Source organism: Cornus florida, unplaced genomic scaffold (genome assembly GCF_030987335.1).
Source record: "Cornus florida cultivar Cherokee Brave unplaced genomic scaffold, ASM3098733v1 CherokeeBrave_3.0.0_Hap2_Chr11, whole genome shotgun sequence".
Lineage (NCBI taxonomy): Eukaryota > Viridiplantae > Streptophyta > Magnoliopsida > Cornales > Cornaceae > Cornus > Cornus florida.
In genome coordinates this window covers 74,644,457-74,662,637 of record NW_026775581.1, presented here as the reverse complement: position 1 = coordinate 74,662,637, position 18,181 = coordinate 74,644,457, and the positions used below count along the sequence as shown (strand labels likewise).

General features: G+C 35.3%; 1 protein-coding gene across 1 annotated transcript; it reads right to left on the bottom strand.

Annotated features, from left to right (window-relative positions):
* Window positions 1-1,006: 1,006 nt before the first annotated feature.
* Window positions 1,007-17,824, bottom strand: LOC132285094 (histidine kinase 5). Its single transcript, XM_059787259.1, has 12 exons — window positions 16,917-17,824; window positions 14,329-14,385; window positions 13,856-14,083; window positions 12,097-12,190; window positions 11,790-11,996; window positions 11,345-11,475; window positions 7,772-7,821; window positions 5,947-6,299; window positions 5,731-5,834; window positions 4,294-5,106; window positions 2,450-2,629; window positions 1,007-1,232 (listed from the first exon to the last, which is right to left on the bottom strand). The coding sequence occupies exons 1-12, from the start codon at window positions 17,628-17,630 to the stop codon at window positions 1,110-1,112; spliced, it is 3,054 nt and encodes a 1,017-aa protein (XP_059643242.1). The 5' UTR covers window positions 17,631-17,824; the 3' UTR covers window positions 1,007-1,109.
* Window positions 17,825-18,181: the final 357 nt, after the last annotated feature.

The following is an 18,181-nucleotide window of genomic DNA, read 5'->3' as shown; positions in this document are numbered from 1 at the left end:
CACGTTCGTACGTTTTCGGCTACTAATTGGATCCCTGAGGCAAGGGATTAGTTCTTTTTTGCAATGAAGGACTATGGTGGGAGAACAGTTCCACGTTATTAAAATAAAAAAAATAAAAAACAACAATTTTGGAAGAAGTCAAGGAATCACACCATAGTACTGTCGGTGGAAGCATTACTACTAGCTGTGGGTTGCAGGTTCATGAAGGTGTAATTTCAAATGATATTAATCGCACACATTGGTACATTGTATATAAAAGTTGGATTTTTCGGTCAGATGATACAATGATAATTGGATTTGAAATTATAGTTATTTAAATCAATGGAAGTGATTAAACTCATTGAGGGTACATAAATAGGGGTTAGTGCCCCTGCCATTGCCAGGTCCGATGTACGTGACTTTAATTTCACATGCACAAATTTCACATGCACAAAGGCCAAGAAAAGTTATCAAGTGCTCTTGATATACAAAGAAATCCACAATTACAGAAGCATTGATCCATCAATACTCAACTGAAGGACAAATTTTGTTTTTGAAACATGAAGATAAAGCATACTGAAGCATCCCCTTTGCAAGAACAGGTAACTAAGCATCGAAAGGAAGAATTTCCCCCTTTGTGAATAACTTTCCATTGCTCTCATTATTTACTTCTTACCCTTTTTTTTACCTAATGAAGGTAGTGTTGGCCCTCTTAGAGCACCTCATAATCTACACGGGGGACATGCAGTTCCCCGTCCTACATGCAGCGAGCAGTTATCGAAAAAATTCTTTGGGGGTGGCCCTAAGGGGATTTGAACTCCCGACCTCCAAGATGTGTAGTAAGTCTTTGCTACTACTATAGTTCTCTTTATAGGGAAACAATAAGAAATTACCTCTCATCACAAGTAGTATTTTCTTGGGATAACTTATCTGTCTTGTCTTCATTCATATCCTTACCAGAATCTAGAGACACTTAGAGACTTTTAGAAGAGAAAACTGTAAAAAGAGTTCTAGGAGGAAAATGGGATTAAGACAATATTGATCTACACAAAAGAAGGGATACACTGATAGCTAGAACATGATACATAGATTACAAAACTTTTATACAAAGCAAACATTTACAGCAGATCTCATGCTAAATATTGTTCTAGACATTGTTTTAGGTTATTAAAAGTAACAGGCTTCGATACAAACGAGTCCATACCATTTGCAAAGCACTCATCTGCACTCTCTGCCAATGCGTTGGCTGTCATCTGCAATTACCACAGCTAATTTTGTAAGTGGATATATATATATAAACATAATTCTGTATCAGTATTATTAGTTTATTTTCTGTTAAAAGTACAGAACTTATCTGTGTATCAAATATGCTTATAGTTAGTCTCACAAAACTACTCAGAGCTTGATTTAATTGCTTATAATAGTGTTATTTAGGACTGACATATAGACGACTATCTAAATTTCAAGCTTGATTTAAATGCTTATATAGAATCATTTAGGACTGACATATAGACGACTATCTAAATTTCAAAATGTATTACAGATGATTCGATATTTGAACTTATGATAATAAGGCGGTAAAATAATTTCAGTATATATATGATTGAAGTGATGAACAAAAAATAATTAGTGCTAAGAGATTAAGATATCTGTCAAACCAGCAAATATGAATCTTCAAATGTGCAAGCAATTTTTTTCGAAACGAAGTTTCTTGTTACCAACAAGTTTTATGATGAAAAGCAGCACAACCACAGAAAACTACATGATTTTTAGGAAAGTTTTGATGTTTAGAAGGCTTAATTCATTACTCAATATATTTGATAAACTATTGAAACTTGAAAATCATCACAAAAGGGCTTAAATAATGCCTCTGCATTTTCTGAGGTAGATACAAAAAGGATAAAACTTTCCGATGTTCAAGCCTGACTCAACTAGCATACAATTAAATCTCATCATTGGGTTTTCCAATTATGGAATTATTCACAAGAAAAAAAGAAAAAAAAATGCAGTCTTATGCTATCAACACCCAGAGGCAGCAAAAAGTAGGCAAGTTTTTTTGCACAGTTACACTATGAACAAGTGCAGGCAAAAAAGCAAGCTAAAACTGGGCTGCGAGAAAAGACATGATGGCCTTTGATTTAATGGGAAGTATGGGCACACGGGTTGTTGTGTGTGTGTGTGTGTGTGTGTGTGTATACATTGGCAAGTAAGTTTCAGAAACACCCATTAGTCCCACTGGGAACTTGAACACTCGGGCTTCCATTTGGAAGCAGGAGATTGTACTTGGGCTAAGCCCTTTGTGGTACAAGTATATTGAAATGAGAAAAGATTGTTTTTCTCATATGCCAAAAGTCATTAGGATTGCTTTGCGGAGCTGAGAAAACAGAAATATCAAAGGCAGATCATAGAGAAATGAAAGAAAGTGATTAAAGTAAATTTTTTTGGGGCAACATGAATTAGGAGTGCTTACTGCAACGATGGGGATCCTCTTTGTAGATGGTTGAAATTCTTCACCACTTGCCGATGAATCTGAGGAAGGTGCATGCTGCTCAATTCCAGCTTCAACTGCAGCATCCCAATTGCCAGTTTCCTCAAAAGAACGAATCAATCTTGTAGCTTGAAGGCCATCCATTACAGGCATGCATACATCCTACACATAAATTTTAAATTCTTATACACTAATACTCAAAATCGGTTCACATATTTCTTCCATTTCTCGTTCTCTTTGCATAGAGAAAACTAAAAATATATATATCGAGAAAAGAAAAACACAGAGAGGAAAAGAATACTAAAAAAAGGTGAGAGATTTAAGTTTAGTCTCTAATGATAATTGCTGAACTATTTCTTCTATATTTGTCGCTTTTCTGAACTGTTCTATTACATGACTGCTATATGGATGCCCCATGAAACAATGTCTTACATTAGATTTTCTAGGTCTTCTGGAAAGGGGAAAATAGTGAGATCTATTGCTTTCCTGGCATATTAATGCACATATAGTGGGATTTGTCCTGGTACAAAACTGTATACCTTTCTTTACATCTTTTCCAGGATTTATGTGTTTTGAGTAGTGCCTTGCAAAAGGCATTAATTTAGGCACACCGCACACCCAAGACGAGTTAATAGCTCATGATGCAAAAAATTAATGAAGAAAGAGGATCATTTCAACCTAGCTCTGATTTAAGGAAGCTTTTAAGAGTTCCATCCATGTCCACAAATATGCAGTGTTTCATTGGAAGTTATGACATTGGTAATAATTAGGGTATGCTCAAGTCGGTCTACCGTATTTCAGAACATCTTAGAAAGTAATATGTGATTGGATTTCGCAAAGGTCACTCAACCATGTTTCAGAACATACTGGGAAGTACTTTATGGTGGTTCTTACATCATTGAATTGTAAATTTCCATTGTTTTCTTTTGCTGGATGGGTTATCTGCAAATGTTTTTGGCGCTTCCTAGTGCTAGAATGGAAAGCATCAAGGAGGTTTACACTTGTTCCACAATGAAAATAAGGCTATCGACCATGCTTTGCGAGAAAATTTTCCTATTACCGATTGTGTAAATCTAATTTCGAATAATAGGCAATTTAATAAAACAGTATAGATCTAATTTCTAGGAGTAAGAGGGCATTTAACTTTGCAAATATACACTCAGTGAGAGAGATGTAGCTTTGGAGTAAAGAGAGAATGAACAATATACAAAGAATAAGATTCCGTCACATAAGCTGAATTATTAGCATAATTAGAGAGAGAGAGAGGAGTGAAGAAACAAAAATGTTGAAAAAAGAAAGAGTAAACACCTATGCAGAACCCTAGTGAAGTTACATTTGAGGACTATAGAATATCATGTATGTTTGCTAGTCATTGAATATCAAAGAATCTGGCCAAGGATATGACCTTACTATAACTAGACTAATAAAACTATGGGCTGGAAAAGAAATTAAACGAACTTTAAACTTAAATTTAACGAAAGAAACTGAGAGACAGAGCCCAGTCATCAACATGAATAATCATTGATTGGTGGCACAATCAGTTATAAAATAATTCAGCATAACGATTTAAACTTTTGAGTAGTTGGCAGTTCAAAATTGTCTCAAAGGAAAGCATAATCTGGGGCTCTAATCTCAAGGCCTTTTAGATCATTATAATTGATGCATGTGCTTGGCCAACTCATGGTGGGGAGGTTAGACGACAAGTTCAAACGCCGTTGTCCTTAAAGAGTGTGCACATTAACGAGGAAGGAATGTATAAAATGTTGTTAAAGGAAAAGTACTATGCAAATAACAAAGGATAAAGTTTGTGATTCTTGTGAAGTTACCATCAGAATGAGATCATAAGTATGGGACTGAACTGCACGGACGGCTTCAACTCCATTATTCACAACATCTATGTTATGACCTAACCGCTTCATCATAGACTTTGTCACTGTCACATTTATCTTGTTATCTTCAACAAGAAGGATTTTAGGTTTCAATGTTGATATGGGAATTTCTGGACTGTTACGAGAAAAACACGGAGAGCTTTTATCAGATTTCTCCTGTATCTGATGTGTTTCTTGGGGATCTTTTGGCTTTATAATTCCACCTGCTTCTTCACTTGCCCTTGAGGAATGAGTGGAATGCATACAAGGATTCTGCAACTGACTCTCTGTGTCATTATTAAATTGTATTTCTCTACCTTCTTTGTTGTCAGTCTCTGGACTCTGCCCCAGTGAACTTTCAGGTTCAGATGATGTCTCAGAAGCATAGACCATTGAACAGGCTTCGTCCACTGAAGTCATCTCTTTTGATGTGATGTTACCAGATGGGAATGTATAAGAATCTTCTGACAGCCCATTAAGCTTAGGTGAGGTATCAAACCCAAAATTGTTTGGTGATAATTTTTGGGTCCTGCCTGAACCATTAGAAGAAAATAGAGAACCCAAAGTGCGTGGTTGGAATTGGAAGAAGCCAGAACTTGTATCATCATCATCAGCATCAGCTGCTGCATCATGATCAGCAATGTCTGAGAGTTCATCGTTATCATCAGAATCATCGCATATGAGTGAAACCTTATAAGGCAGTACAAATGTAAACGTAGATCCAAAGTGCTCTTGGCTGGAAACAGTAAGATGACCCCCCATGAGCTCAACCTATTCCACATGCATATAACTATTAGAAATGTACGGAGAGATAGATGGTTAGCAAAACTTAGTAAATCTTACAGAAAGCTCAAGAATTATATTTGTGAGTTAAAAAAAAAAATACTTTGATGATCCATTTTCCAACTGTCATATATCTAGCATTAATATAATAATAAATAAGCTACTTATAATTTTTTTGGTGGCTCGGACAAGCAACAGCGAGATGTCTTCATAGCACTTACAATTATTGTAATTTATTTATATTTCACAGGACCGGGATTGGAAAATTATATGTACTTTTTGGATCATACGTAAAAACGTAGTGTATCAGGCTTGGTGAACTTGCAGTTAAATTTCGATATATGCTTGCTTATTCAGTAACTTCAAATTTTTAAAGAATATATTGTCTGTAAAAATTTTAACTGCTCTTTAAGAGAAAATTATTTAAGTTGCAGATTCTCAAAGCTGAGAGTGGCTCAATGACTGATTTAACATCATGAGAATAAGAGAGGATAAAAAGCATAATTGAAACAAAAAATTGTTTTGATCTTCATTTCAGACCATGCCTGGTAGATTTTTGACAAGAGAAATCAATGGAAATGTAAAAAGATATAATGGCTAAGAAAAGGTCACCAGTTGCTTGCAGATTGCTAGGCCTAGTCCTGTTCCGCCATACTTCCTGGCAGTATCTGCTCCGACTTGCATGTATTTCTTAAAAAGAGTAGGCAAAGCATTTTCTATTACATCATAACAAAAAATACAATGGGTAAGCTCACTATGTGAATAGTAGTGCAAAGCATTGAATGTTTTTTGTGTCTTTTTACAAGGAATATCATATTACAAGATTACCTGGTATTCCAATCCCTGTGTCATAAACATCACACCGTATCCACACTGTTGTTTCATGTGGGTCAGAGTGCTTTTCTGTGTCTTCATCCATTGAGCCTCTATTTTCAACAGGAACTTTTGGTTCAATATTAGCTGCTTGATTTTGTAAAGGACCTTCCCCAGGTTTTTGTCCACATAAACCTTTTTGTTCATAACTACGTTCAGGCATTGATAAATAATTATCTTCCTTCCGTATAGTTTCAGAAATTGTGGACTGTTTTACATGACTTCCTTTTCCATCATCAGGATATGGATCTGGTACCACATAAAGCTTTATCCCAACCTTCCCTTCATGGGTGAACTTGATTGCATTACTGCAGAGAGTAGAAACTCACAACTTAAAGCACAACCACAGTTCACAATGAATGCAAGAAAGGGGTTAACATATTTGAAAGGCATAACTTATAATTTAAAAGGGGTTAACAAATTTGAAAGGCATAACTTATATATTGCATTGTCCTTTAAATTTCGGTCAGCTATGCTTGTTTGTTCAGTAATCGAACATTAAAATTTACAAACAGTATAAGGAGACCATATACATGTTTAACATTCTGGATGCAATATAAACAATGAGAAAGACCTCAATTTCTAAAGAGATTGATAACAGATGTTGCATGATTGTGAAGCAATCCACTATGTATTGCTGAAATATATGTCAGAACTCTGGAAAAGCAAACATTGGGCATTAGTCAATGACAAGATCCTTTTCTCCCGACACAGTTTCAAGTTTCAAATATAGTTCTGATAAAAAATCTTTTTCTTTTTTTGCATTAAATTGATGCATTTTCATACAGTTGATGGGTATGAGATAATGAGTTAGGGATCGAATTGATGATGGATAATGAGGGTGAACCTTAGTGCAACGACAAGGTTGCTCCATTTTGACCTGGAGATCATGGGTTTGAATCATGAAAGCAGCCTCTCCGCATGCGGGGGTAAGGCTGTGTGCATCTGCCCTCCCCATACCTTGCATTGGCGGGTGCCTCGTGCACTGGGCTAGCCCTTCTTTATGATTACTTGATGAAATTATGATAGTGTGTATTAACGATCCTTTTGACTTGGATTGAGTAGCCTATGATTTGATTTGAGAAATGTGGTGATTTGCATATATGAATTCAGAATTGGTGCTACTTATCTGTGTCAGGAGTGACCTGCGTGAAAACTTTCATGCACTATCAATGTGAAGATTGGCAAGTGCACAAGGCTTTGGGAAGGGATAGAAAATATTAGAAAGTCATTAGACTTGAGACAATATAGTAACCAAGGGCATATTTATTCAATACATGAATATTGAATGTCTCCATTCTATGTTGCTCAGCATTTGAAGTTATAAATGAATCATCTAGAATTGGGCCATTAATAAAACTAGATTTGTTGACACAGTTAAAGCTAAGTGGTTATGATTAGGAAATAGCAAAATGCAACTTTTCCAATAATTAGTCGACTTTTTTCCTTTTGCTCTCTTTTTCCTTTTTTCCCCATTTTCTGCAATGGCCACAATCATGGCAATGGACAATGGATTGTACATAGACTTATAAATAAAATGCAATGGGCAAAATTCGATTTCCATAGGACGTCTAGTGTGCCCTAAAGAAATTTCTTTGAACATTCTGGAATGTCAGAAGAATTCACTTTCCCATCCCTATTACCATGCATGTTGTGCCTCAATGTAGAGAAATAAAAGTCCTACTAGAGAAAGATTTAAGGTTAATCTAAATAAAGAAATCAAATATTTATATCCACAAGGATAGCCAAAGAAGAATTATGGTCCCTACAGAGATCTTACCTGATCAAGTTAGTGAGAATTTGTCGAATCCTTAAAACATCCCCAATAACCTGCAATTGATGCTTAAAGTTAGATGTAATATACTTGGAGGGATGAATTAACTCTTGAACACGGCAATGAAGTAAACTTTGAACACATTGAGGAATGTTTGAAATGGAAGGAACTGCACATACGGGATTTGGTGCTTCTAAACAACAAATGCCGTGAGGCAACATAGGTAAATCATGCATAGGACGTTATGCGAAAAGAATTGTGAAAGATTGTCAACATAGTTTAGCAGAACAAACCATAATATCTTACAGTGCAATTACAAGCACTTAACAAGTGCATCAAGAGAAAAATAAACATGCATGTTAGTAAACTCAGAGAAATCAACAAGTTTCAGTAGAAACATCAGGACACTGAACAAGATAGTAGTAATAATTAGTCCAGTTCTAAACTTCTAATACAACATGTGAGAAACAAGCATCACGAGCCTTTAACATAAGATTAGCATCAAGACATGCATCAAGACTGAATAATGTGCCTTACCAAAAGAAAAGACTGAATGATGTGTCTTGTGATTTGAGCCTCTTTAGATGCACGGTATGCATCTAAAGATATCTGATTGTTCTTCACCTCCATAAGCATGAGTTGCATGATTCCACAACTTTTATATAACTATTATTGTGGTTTTAAGCACATCACATTGTTCTCTTAGAATATGCTTTCCTGAAGTCAATCAATGGTTATTTAATCTGATAAGGCCCTCTCAAAGCTAAGTTTATTAACAATTTTGTAATATTTTTTAAATCATGTAATCTTTTTTATGGAACAAGTTCATCCTCTAAATATGGACAAGCTCTTTCTCATGTGAGTATTTAGAAAAATAAAATGAACATTGCAGTGAGGGCTAGGGTTAATTTTTTTAAGTAATTGTCTTAAGCTTTGATGCTCTCTACCTAGTGAAAGACCATTACCCAAATGTTAGCTCCACCACTGCAAAAGTTTTGAGGGGTGAATTGGGTACAGACTACAACAAGGCAAAGACACATTAATAATATATAACTTTACTCCTATGTTGAAGCATAAGATTTGCCGTCCCACCAATCCTCCATTACTCCTGTTTTAGTGAGAGGGAATAGGACAAAAAAATTCTATATAAACCCTCCAATCTCTATCTTCATTTCACACTCGTCTGTTAAACCCTTCCTTAATCTCTAGTGCTCTTGCTCTCTAGCCTTTTCTCTCCCTCAACCTTCAAGATTTTCTCTTCAAATTCTCTCACTCTCACTATTCAGCAGGCATTTCTTATGTAGGTTCTCACACCCGTCATACTCATGGCTGAAACTAGTGGTTCCAAAAGACAATGAAAGGAGAAGTCTCTTATCCCTTAACCCACTGAACAATGGCCACAATCCTCTTCAACCAAACGAAAGATCAGTTGCTCAACTCTCATGCTCATGATAAATACCATAATAATTTCAAGGGTTGCTCACTTAATGTTGAAAGAGAGGTTCAAATTGAAGATTTTAAGCCTTACAAAGTTCACACAATGATTACATCCCGGCAATGGGAATCGGGTTTTTTTTTCCCTGAATGAGTTCACGACATCACATCTTCTATTCAAACGTGCATGATTTTGACACCACCAACAACACATTCAAAACCTCCTACAATATGTTCTCAAATCACACCAGAGAAAATTGAAGTTTGGATGAAGACCATCTAGTCCCCATAGTCAATCTCAACTTCATATGCACATGCCTTGTAATTGAGTTAGCAAGGTTCAAAGTGACTAATGTCAAACCTCAATTTCAAGTTTTAAATATGATTTTGAAAATCAACCTTGAACCAAAGGATCACGCCAACGACTTTTCTTATACTATATGGGCATGAATAGTGTAGTTGCTCTACCTGCATTTGTGGCTTGTCATATGATTCTCACTGGATTGGATAATAGCACAAGAAAATCCTTACCATTCCCTCTCCTTATTTGTCAGATTCACTGAGTTACTTTGGAGCTGAATTTAATCCTTGAGAGGAGATGCCAAAGGTTAAAGATGTTTTAGACAAACATCGCTTCAAAAGGCTGTCTCCCATCTCTTTTCAAAACTACAGTGACAAAGAATAGGATATCAACAGCGATCAACAACAAGAAGAGGAAGCCCACGCGCAACCTCAAGCATTCCCTCCTCAAAACGCTCCATATGCTACCATTGATGACATCCAATGACTCGAGCAACAAATGACCAACATTTGGCTCCATGTCAATGCAGATTATAGTGCAAGGATGGACACATTGGCTGCTCAACAAGTCGCAAACCTTCAAGTGCTCCATAATTACATGCAAAATGTGCACTATGACATTAGAAGTATTGAAGACATGATAAAAAGTTCCAAGGATGGAGCTAGTGCAAGTGGTGGTGGGGGTCATGGATATGCTTGATTTGGTTTTCTAATTCTAAGGATCTATCTATCTATCTATCTTTTTGTATTTTATGGTTCTATATGGTGTTTTCTTTAATTTTTTTTAGGATTAATCTCTCTAACAATTTTGTATAAGTCAATAGGACTTATTTGGAGTTCCTATAACAATAGGCAAGTCTAATTATGATATTTTTCTATTAATGAAATATGAAGTTAATTAATTCGTGTTCTCCAATTCTCTTTGTTGATTCTATTTTTGTCAATTTCTTGACAAAAAGGGGGAGAATGCATATAATTACACATGCGTGGTGAATCATTCTGTGTCAAAAATTGATTTTCCAAATATGATTCGAACTCTCTTAACCCTAATTTTATACTTCTATGCTCTATATAAACACCTTATGGCTTCATAAAACCTATGCAAGAAATATATCACAAGCATACGTTGAGCATCAGAAAACTTTGTGAAAGTGCATTCTAGCAATCTAATTGCTAAAGCTTTCTTTGTTCTCATTCATCATTCATACACTAGATGGCGAGTGAATCTTGGACGTTAAACTTCAAATAATCCAAAGAACAATGAAGATTTCCAAAACAAGAAAAATCTTCCAAACAACTACATAGAACAGACAATACTAGTCATGGGGATCAATGTGCTAAAGGAGGAGCACATGTAAGAACTTTGATTGCCCCAAAAGCTTAAGCACACAAGGAAAATCATGGAATAGGGCTGTAAAACAAACCAAACTACTAGTGTTCAACTAGCGATCCTCTCAATTAGAGGATTGTTTGGGATTAGCTCATGAGACAAACAAGTCAAGTCTGGTCATAATTTGAAACTCGGTAATATATTTAGCTTGCCTTGATAAGATTACAAGTATTCCAAATCATATATAAAAATAGAAATTAAAAAAGCTATTCAAGCTTGGCTAGCAATTGGCTTGGATAAAGTCTCGCTTGAGATTTGCTTAAGAGATAAATGAGCCGATCTTCATTATATTTTTGGGGCTCATTAATTTTTTGAGAAAAGCCTGACCAATCCACTGCTTGACTCAGCTCAATTACAACCTCTCATGGACAATACAGAATGTCTAATGAATCTGAACCATGTTATAGAACACATAATTTTCAAGGCAAAGTTACAAGATGTAGTAAAGCTCTCACCTCCACAGGAACATCATTTGCCACATGTCCTTCCAAGGTCAATATTTTTTGTAATGATGCCGCAGCAGTCTGAAGTACATGCTTTACTACCTCTCTTGGCCTGAATTTTGTAGATTCCAACTTCATAACTCCTAAAAAGGGTGAACGAATTATAATAGAAATGATAGCAAGTGAAAATTTCTTCGTATGTTAGCTTGTTTATCAGCCAGATCATCATGGAAAACTACAAAATGGACAAGAAAATGGAGCTAATGAAATAACCACACATGTCAAACCTGATCTACTATGCAATGCTTGATCATCATTATTATATCACCATGATGCTAAAGTTAAATAAATACAAATGTTAAAATACTAGTGTCTGAGTAGTGATTATGAAGAAGGCAAGTAAAAGAGTCGAAATAAGGATCACGTGAAACCATTAGGAAAGGGATGAATTTCAAACCTGACTCAACCTTGGAAAGGTCAAGGATGTCATTTATAAGTTGAAGGACCAAATCTCCCGAAGATAACATGACTTTCAGCAGTTGTCGTTGCTCCTTGTCAAGATGTGTGGTGGAAAGAATCTCAGCCATGCTTACAACCCCTGATAGTGGAGATCTTATTTCATGAGACATGGTTGCTAGCATTTGTTTAGCTCGCATTGTTTCCTCTGTGAGAAGAACAAATACATAGAAATGAATGACCTTCCCTATTATTAATGCTGATTAAAGAGAACTCACAACCACTTATAATTGCATGAGTAGGTAAACCTGTTATATGAATTGTTTTGTTAAGTTCTTTTTCCCTAGCTTTTTGTACTGCTATCTCCTCTCGAAGCTTTGCCATCTTTTCCCTTTTCCTCACCTGTTGTGAAATCATAAACATTACATTTCCTTGTCTTTTATCATAACATATCATGACCTTAAATGAATAATGTAAACAAAATAAATAAATAAATGAGCAAAAGTAGAACTTTTTTAATAAATGAAAAAGTATACCATTGATCATTTTATTTTATTTATTATTATTTATTTATTTATTTATTGTAATTTTCTAAAGAGAATATGGTTACATCAGCATCCATATGTGGAGTCACCTCACCATAGATAACCACCTTTCACCATAATCTCTGCTTCTTCATTATCAAGTAAATCAGTCTACCACATAAAAGAATTACTGTGCAAAAATGTTTGGTACACGTAGAACCAACCTAGATAAGACTAGTGCACTGGTTGAAGTTGATCAGAAAGTCTAAGATGGCTAAATGAGTCAAGCAGCTAAAATGTCAGTTCCCAGTTTAGCCAAGTTGCACTTTACGAATATTTCTTTTTTTTGATAAGTTCACTTTACGAGTATTTCTATGGCACAAATATTCACTTTTGTATGGTATTTTTGTTTGAAACCAGATAACATTAGCAATCCAAGCAAGAAGACCAGTGAATGACCATACTCCACACAGGGAAAGTAGAAATTTTATTTTCTGGTGGGGGCAGCCAGGGTGATGGAAAGAACCAACAAGGTTTTAAGAAGGATTGCCAGAAAGTTTGACAGCATCTAACAGCACCTATGCATGCCCAGTGATGAAATCACAAAAATATTTAGTCTTCATATGTCATTGTAAAATTTTCAAGTACATAACATAAAAGAATCTGTATAACCAGAAATAATTCAAAGAGATTCGAACATGATGTATATTGAGAATACACGCACTGATAATGACTGATGATTCCTTCATATAAACCAAGATAAGGTCTTTAATATCAATTACAGTTTTGGAAATCTATCAAGAAGGGTTAGCCAAACTATATTGCAGAGCTCAGGTAATTTATCTTTTCACCTTCCATAAACAACCTATTAAAACAAATGGATAAATAAGAGGGATCAAACAGGCAATTAGGTCAAACATAAATAAAGAAGGAAAATAAGAACATATCTCATTTTTACAACAACTAATCTGTCATGTTCCAGCTTCAAAATTTTAAATTCCAGTGTGCTTAGTATATTTTCTCTTATTTTCTACTACATAATAACCAAGAAATCATTTCATTTGATTGTGAATTTTCCATATTTGATTGACTAGAAATATTAAACAGGTACAGGAGGGCAATATATCCGTGAAGCTCAAGTGTTCCCAAATTCTAATAGAAGTATCCATGGAAAATTTTAAAGTTCAAAAGGATGAACAAAATGAAAGTCATAGAGTTAACTATTTGTTCTACATAAAACAAACACCCAACATAGAAATTGAAAATAATCTATTCCATGATTTGGAGATGATATATCTAAAAGGTCAACTATTTCTCCAGTATTGTGTTTTATATAATCTGATTACTTATGTCATTCTTCTCAGATTCAGTAAAAGCTTCAATTAATTAATGCATAGAGTATTGAAATAACTTTTCGAATATGGTGGTCATGACTCACGAATCAAATTAAAATACAACAGATAATGGGTCAAAGTTCCTGTACAAGTGCTACGGAGAAGGCCCCATATTTACAGAGAAAATTGAATACTGAGAATGAGCTCACCTGATCGGTTATTTCCATTCCCATATAATTCACACCAATTGTTTCTCCTGCCTTGCTGAAGACAGGTTCCACATATATCAAAAATGTCTTTGACCCAAACAATTCTGTCTCAAAGGTAATCTCCCTCTTTGCAGGTAATCCCCGTTCCAGAACTTCTCTTTTGAAGTCCTGAGATTCCTTAACACCAGCACCAGTGAAAATCTCCACATCTGTTTTCCCTATAATCTCCTGAAAAATCAGTGAATTTGAGGAATGCCTGTGCATTCTGCAAGCAGTACTTCAAAGAAGCAAAAAGAATTTAAAGAAAAACCTTAAGTTGATAAGAAAAAAAAGCCATACATCAAATAGGAAGTATGTTCTCATGCTTCAGACCCAATACTTAACTAAAGAGGTTATTGTAGAAATGGAATAGAACTTTACATCAATCCAACAATCCTCAAACCGAAAATAAAATTTCTTCAGCAATCAATTACCTCCTCTTGCAAACTTGGAAAATGATTATAAATGAAGCGATAGCGCAGCTCTTTATCCTGAAAGAAAAAAAATTATATACATTATTCTCAGCCTATTATAACTACAAGATACAAATGATGAAGAATAACAACAAAACAGTGATGGAGAAGCATTAAAGACAACAATGAAGCTAAGGATATTTAATTAAAACATATATTGAATAGAAGAAGTTGTAAGGAACAGATATACAGGATTAACATATCAATTTTCATCCCTGAGTGGCCAGATGCTGATAGTACTAATACTGTGTCCATACCGTGCCTTCATTTACGGATGCATCACATATATGTATCAGGATCAGACTGCTAACAGCTCGTAAACTTATCACAAACTAAATTCAAGTCCTAGTCTGTTGACCCCTGCTAGTATAGCAAATGCGTTAAGTGATTTGCCAACAATGGGTTTAAAAATGGTCCTGGATAAGCAACTTAACTATTATACCTTATTAATTAATTTGACATGGTAAGGAGTGATATACTATTGAAGGAAGGACAACAAAGCAGCAAAAATGAAGACAAGGCCGCAAGAAAGAAACATAAAAACCAAATATTTCAACAAAAGAGATGGCATTGATAAATAAATAAAACGAAAAGTAAAGAAAAAACAGGATTTGTGTTGCCAACCTCAAATGAGAGGGAAATTAACTTTTTGTGTTAATATTAGCAGTTTTCCCATCATACAGGTTTTTACAACTTTATAAACTTTATTGATGCATGAGAAGTTAGTAACTTGAGAGATAACGTGTCTTAAGCTGTGCAGTGCTCATAAGTCGCTTCCATCTTGTATATCTTATAAGGAAAACATGAATAATGTTTATTACAAAAATTTGCAAGAAAATATAAATGAAAGGAAGAATTACGCTTAATGCAAACTGGTTTGGAAAATTTTCACACTTATATGAACGTCATCGTATCAGCAACAGTAGATTTTTAGAAAGTAGTGCTTGAAAGCTCTGAAAAACAGCTAATTCAAAACCATTGGCTTATTCTATAGTGAATCTTGGATTACACAATGTATCTGTTATCAGCATCTAACTGAATCTCCACACCAATGTATGTCTACGACTGGTGCAGTTAGATTGCTCAATGAGTCAGGACATCCACTCAGCAACCTACCTCTTCATATGGTGATTAGCAGTTCTCCTGTTGTCCCCTTGTATCAATGACCACTTTAGGCCTAATGCAAGCATTAGGTCACCTAGCTATGTGAGGCTTCATCTTAACCACACTAATGAATTACACCAAGTGAATTATGACAAGCAGAAACGTCAGCAAGATATATACTTCTTTCTATTTGTCTGAAGTCTCGTGACTAGGAAGAGCCACCCTACATGAGAGAATCATGGCCTTTTAAACTCCTAATCTTATAATTCGATTCCACAACATATTTTTATGTTACTAATTGGGACATAACATCTTGTGGTAATTGTAAAAATAAAACTAAATATAGCTTAAGAAACAATTTTCATATTAAGTAAACAGTATTAGTATGTTACATGAAATAATTAATTTTTTTCAAAACCACTTGTCAATAAAACCAGGTTTAATGGTTCAAAAACAATTACATTCTGATTTAAAAAGTTATTGGATAATTGAGCTATATCATTTCCAAACATTTTTCGGAGATCAGATCTGTGTAGCTGAATATGTCATTGGACAAGCTTCAACTTCACCATCACATGGGGAATCTGGAAAAACATGATCAGCTTAAGATTTTCAAAAACCAGTAATCATCGGCTTTATTGTAATGAAGGTGGGTGGGAGAGTAATGCAGTAGTGGTGATGGGTATATGAGCTAGTAAACTAAAACATCAAGAAGCAAAGCCACCACCAGATAGACCATTGCTATCACTGTTTTGGCTACTATAAATGTCAAACAATCAAAATAGAAGGCTGATTATCTGTTTTGAGAAATTGAGAAATGGGAGTGCTATGCCTAAAATAGTGGCGAGAATACAAAAGAAAATGGATAGACTATTTACAAACATAAATTTTACATGAAATTGCAGAACTTTTTTTAAGGATGTTCAGTTACTCATATTTATGCAATGATTCATCGTACAAGAATGCATCATAAATTGATTTTTATTTATATATTATTTATTTATTGGAGGGGAGAGGAGGGGAGAGAAGGGAGGGGTTAAGAAAAATACATAAATAATATGTGGCCTTGGTAGCATTAACTGGAAAATATACATATCCATCAACATTACAATTAATAAGGTCTGCTTGCTACAAAGCAGATGACTGTTGGGGTGAGTTTTTGCCTGATTGCTGTATGAAATGAATACCTTAAAATTGAGAATTCTCCCCTTTCTCAAAAATCATGTTGTAACCAAAGTTCCTTTATGGAAATTAGATCATGTTATGTTACGATGTTCTTCATGTTTGTAAATTCAGCACAACGGAAAATGCAATTGGGAAAAAAATGGAACTGAGTTACAAAATTGAGCAACATACACAACCTTGGTGCCACAACATAAGAAATAACATAGCATTATGGCGAAGCCACAAACTGAAGGATTTAAATCACATATCTCATAATTTACCTGGTGGCCAATGACAACTGGTGCGTTCTGAAGAACAAAATGTAAAAAATTATCTGCTCTTTTCAAAATCTGGGAAAGTTCTTCCACCGGTGAGGACTGCCTTTCCAGATCTTTTATGCTTTCCTGCAACTTCTCCACGAGTACCTGCTCTCGCTGGATGCTTGCCTCCAACAATTTCTCTAAATTCATGGCCCGCTGCTTCCAGTATTTGACAGTGTCATACTCAGCATCAATTTCTGGTCCTTTATTTTGAACAATAACAACATTTCTCCTCTGAGGAACATCTTCCCATATGTCATAAATGTCATCCAATATAGATATCGGCCGCTTATCGCCACCATATCTTTCTTCAAAACGATGTTCCTCCAATATTTCCAACTTCTTGAGCTCAACTTCCTGCCTTTGTTTGTGCAGGCTGTCAAGCTCTTCCTTGAGAAGTCGTACAGCATTTGCCTGCTTGTACTTCCAGTTTTTGACAAGGTATGCCAACTGAGAGGATCCCTTTTCACTGTAATTGGTTAACTCTACAAGACGCTTGAAATCAACTATAGTAGGCTCCTCTATGAATGTAACCTCCTCCAACATATCTTGATCAGCTCCTGGCCTGTCTATGTTGAATTGCCTACCAGCTTCATTTATATCTTCAGGCCACATTGAAGAGAGGACTTCAATGTCCATTTCCTCTAGATGGTCGTTCTCCATCTCGCAGACCATCAAAATCACTTTTATATCACATCCAATTCGTTTGTCTGCAAGATTAGTAACAACAACATGCTGCTCGACCTGCTTTCGTGCATGAATATGTGCCTCTGATCTAACCCGTGGTTAAGTCCATGCAACTTTTATTTTCACAAAACAACAATAACAGAACAACTAGAGAATATTTGGAGGGACCAAGTTCCAGGCTAGATGGGGGCCTGCGTAAGAAATTAACAAACAAATAAAAATCATAAATAAAGCTTTGAAATAAGAAATCAGGTCATTAAATGCAAACAAATCATAACACTAAACTTATCGAAGTTGAAATTCAGAAGGGAGATTGCTGCATAATTGGGTTGGTACACAATGAATGCAACAGAAGATATAACAATTAATGGTTGACCTCATGCACATGACAAAATAAGGTTGAAGTGAACTGATAGGCAGTCTTACAACACTTGTGACAACCAAGCAATAAGAAGGACAAGGTTATATTTAAGCTTATGAGATTCGCGGCCAAAAAAAAACTAGTGGGAAGATTAGATGAAAAAAGAAGATTCCACACA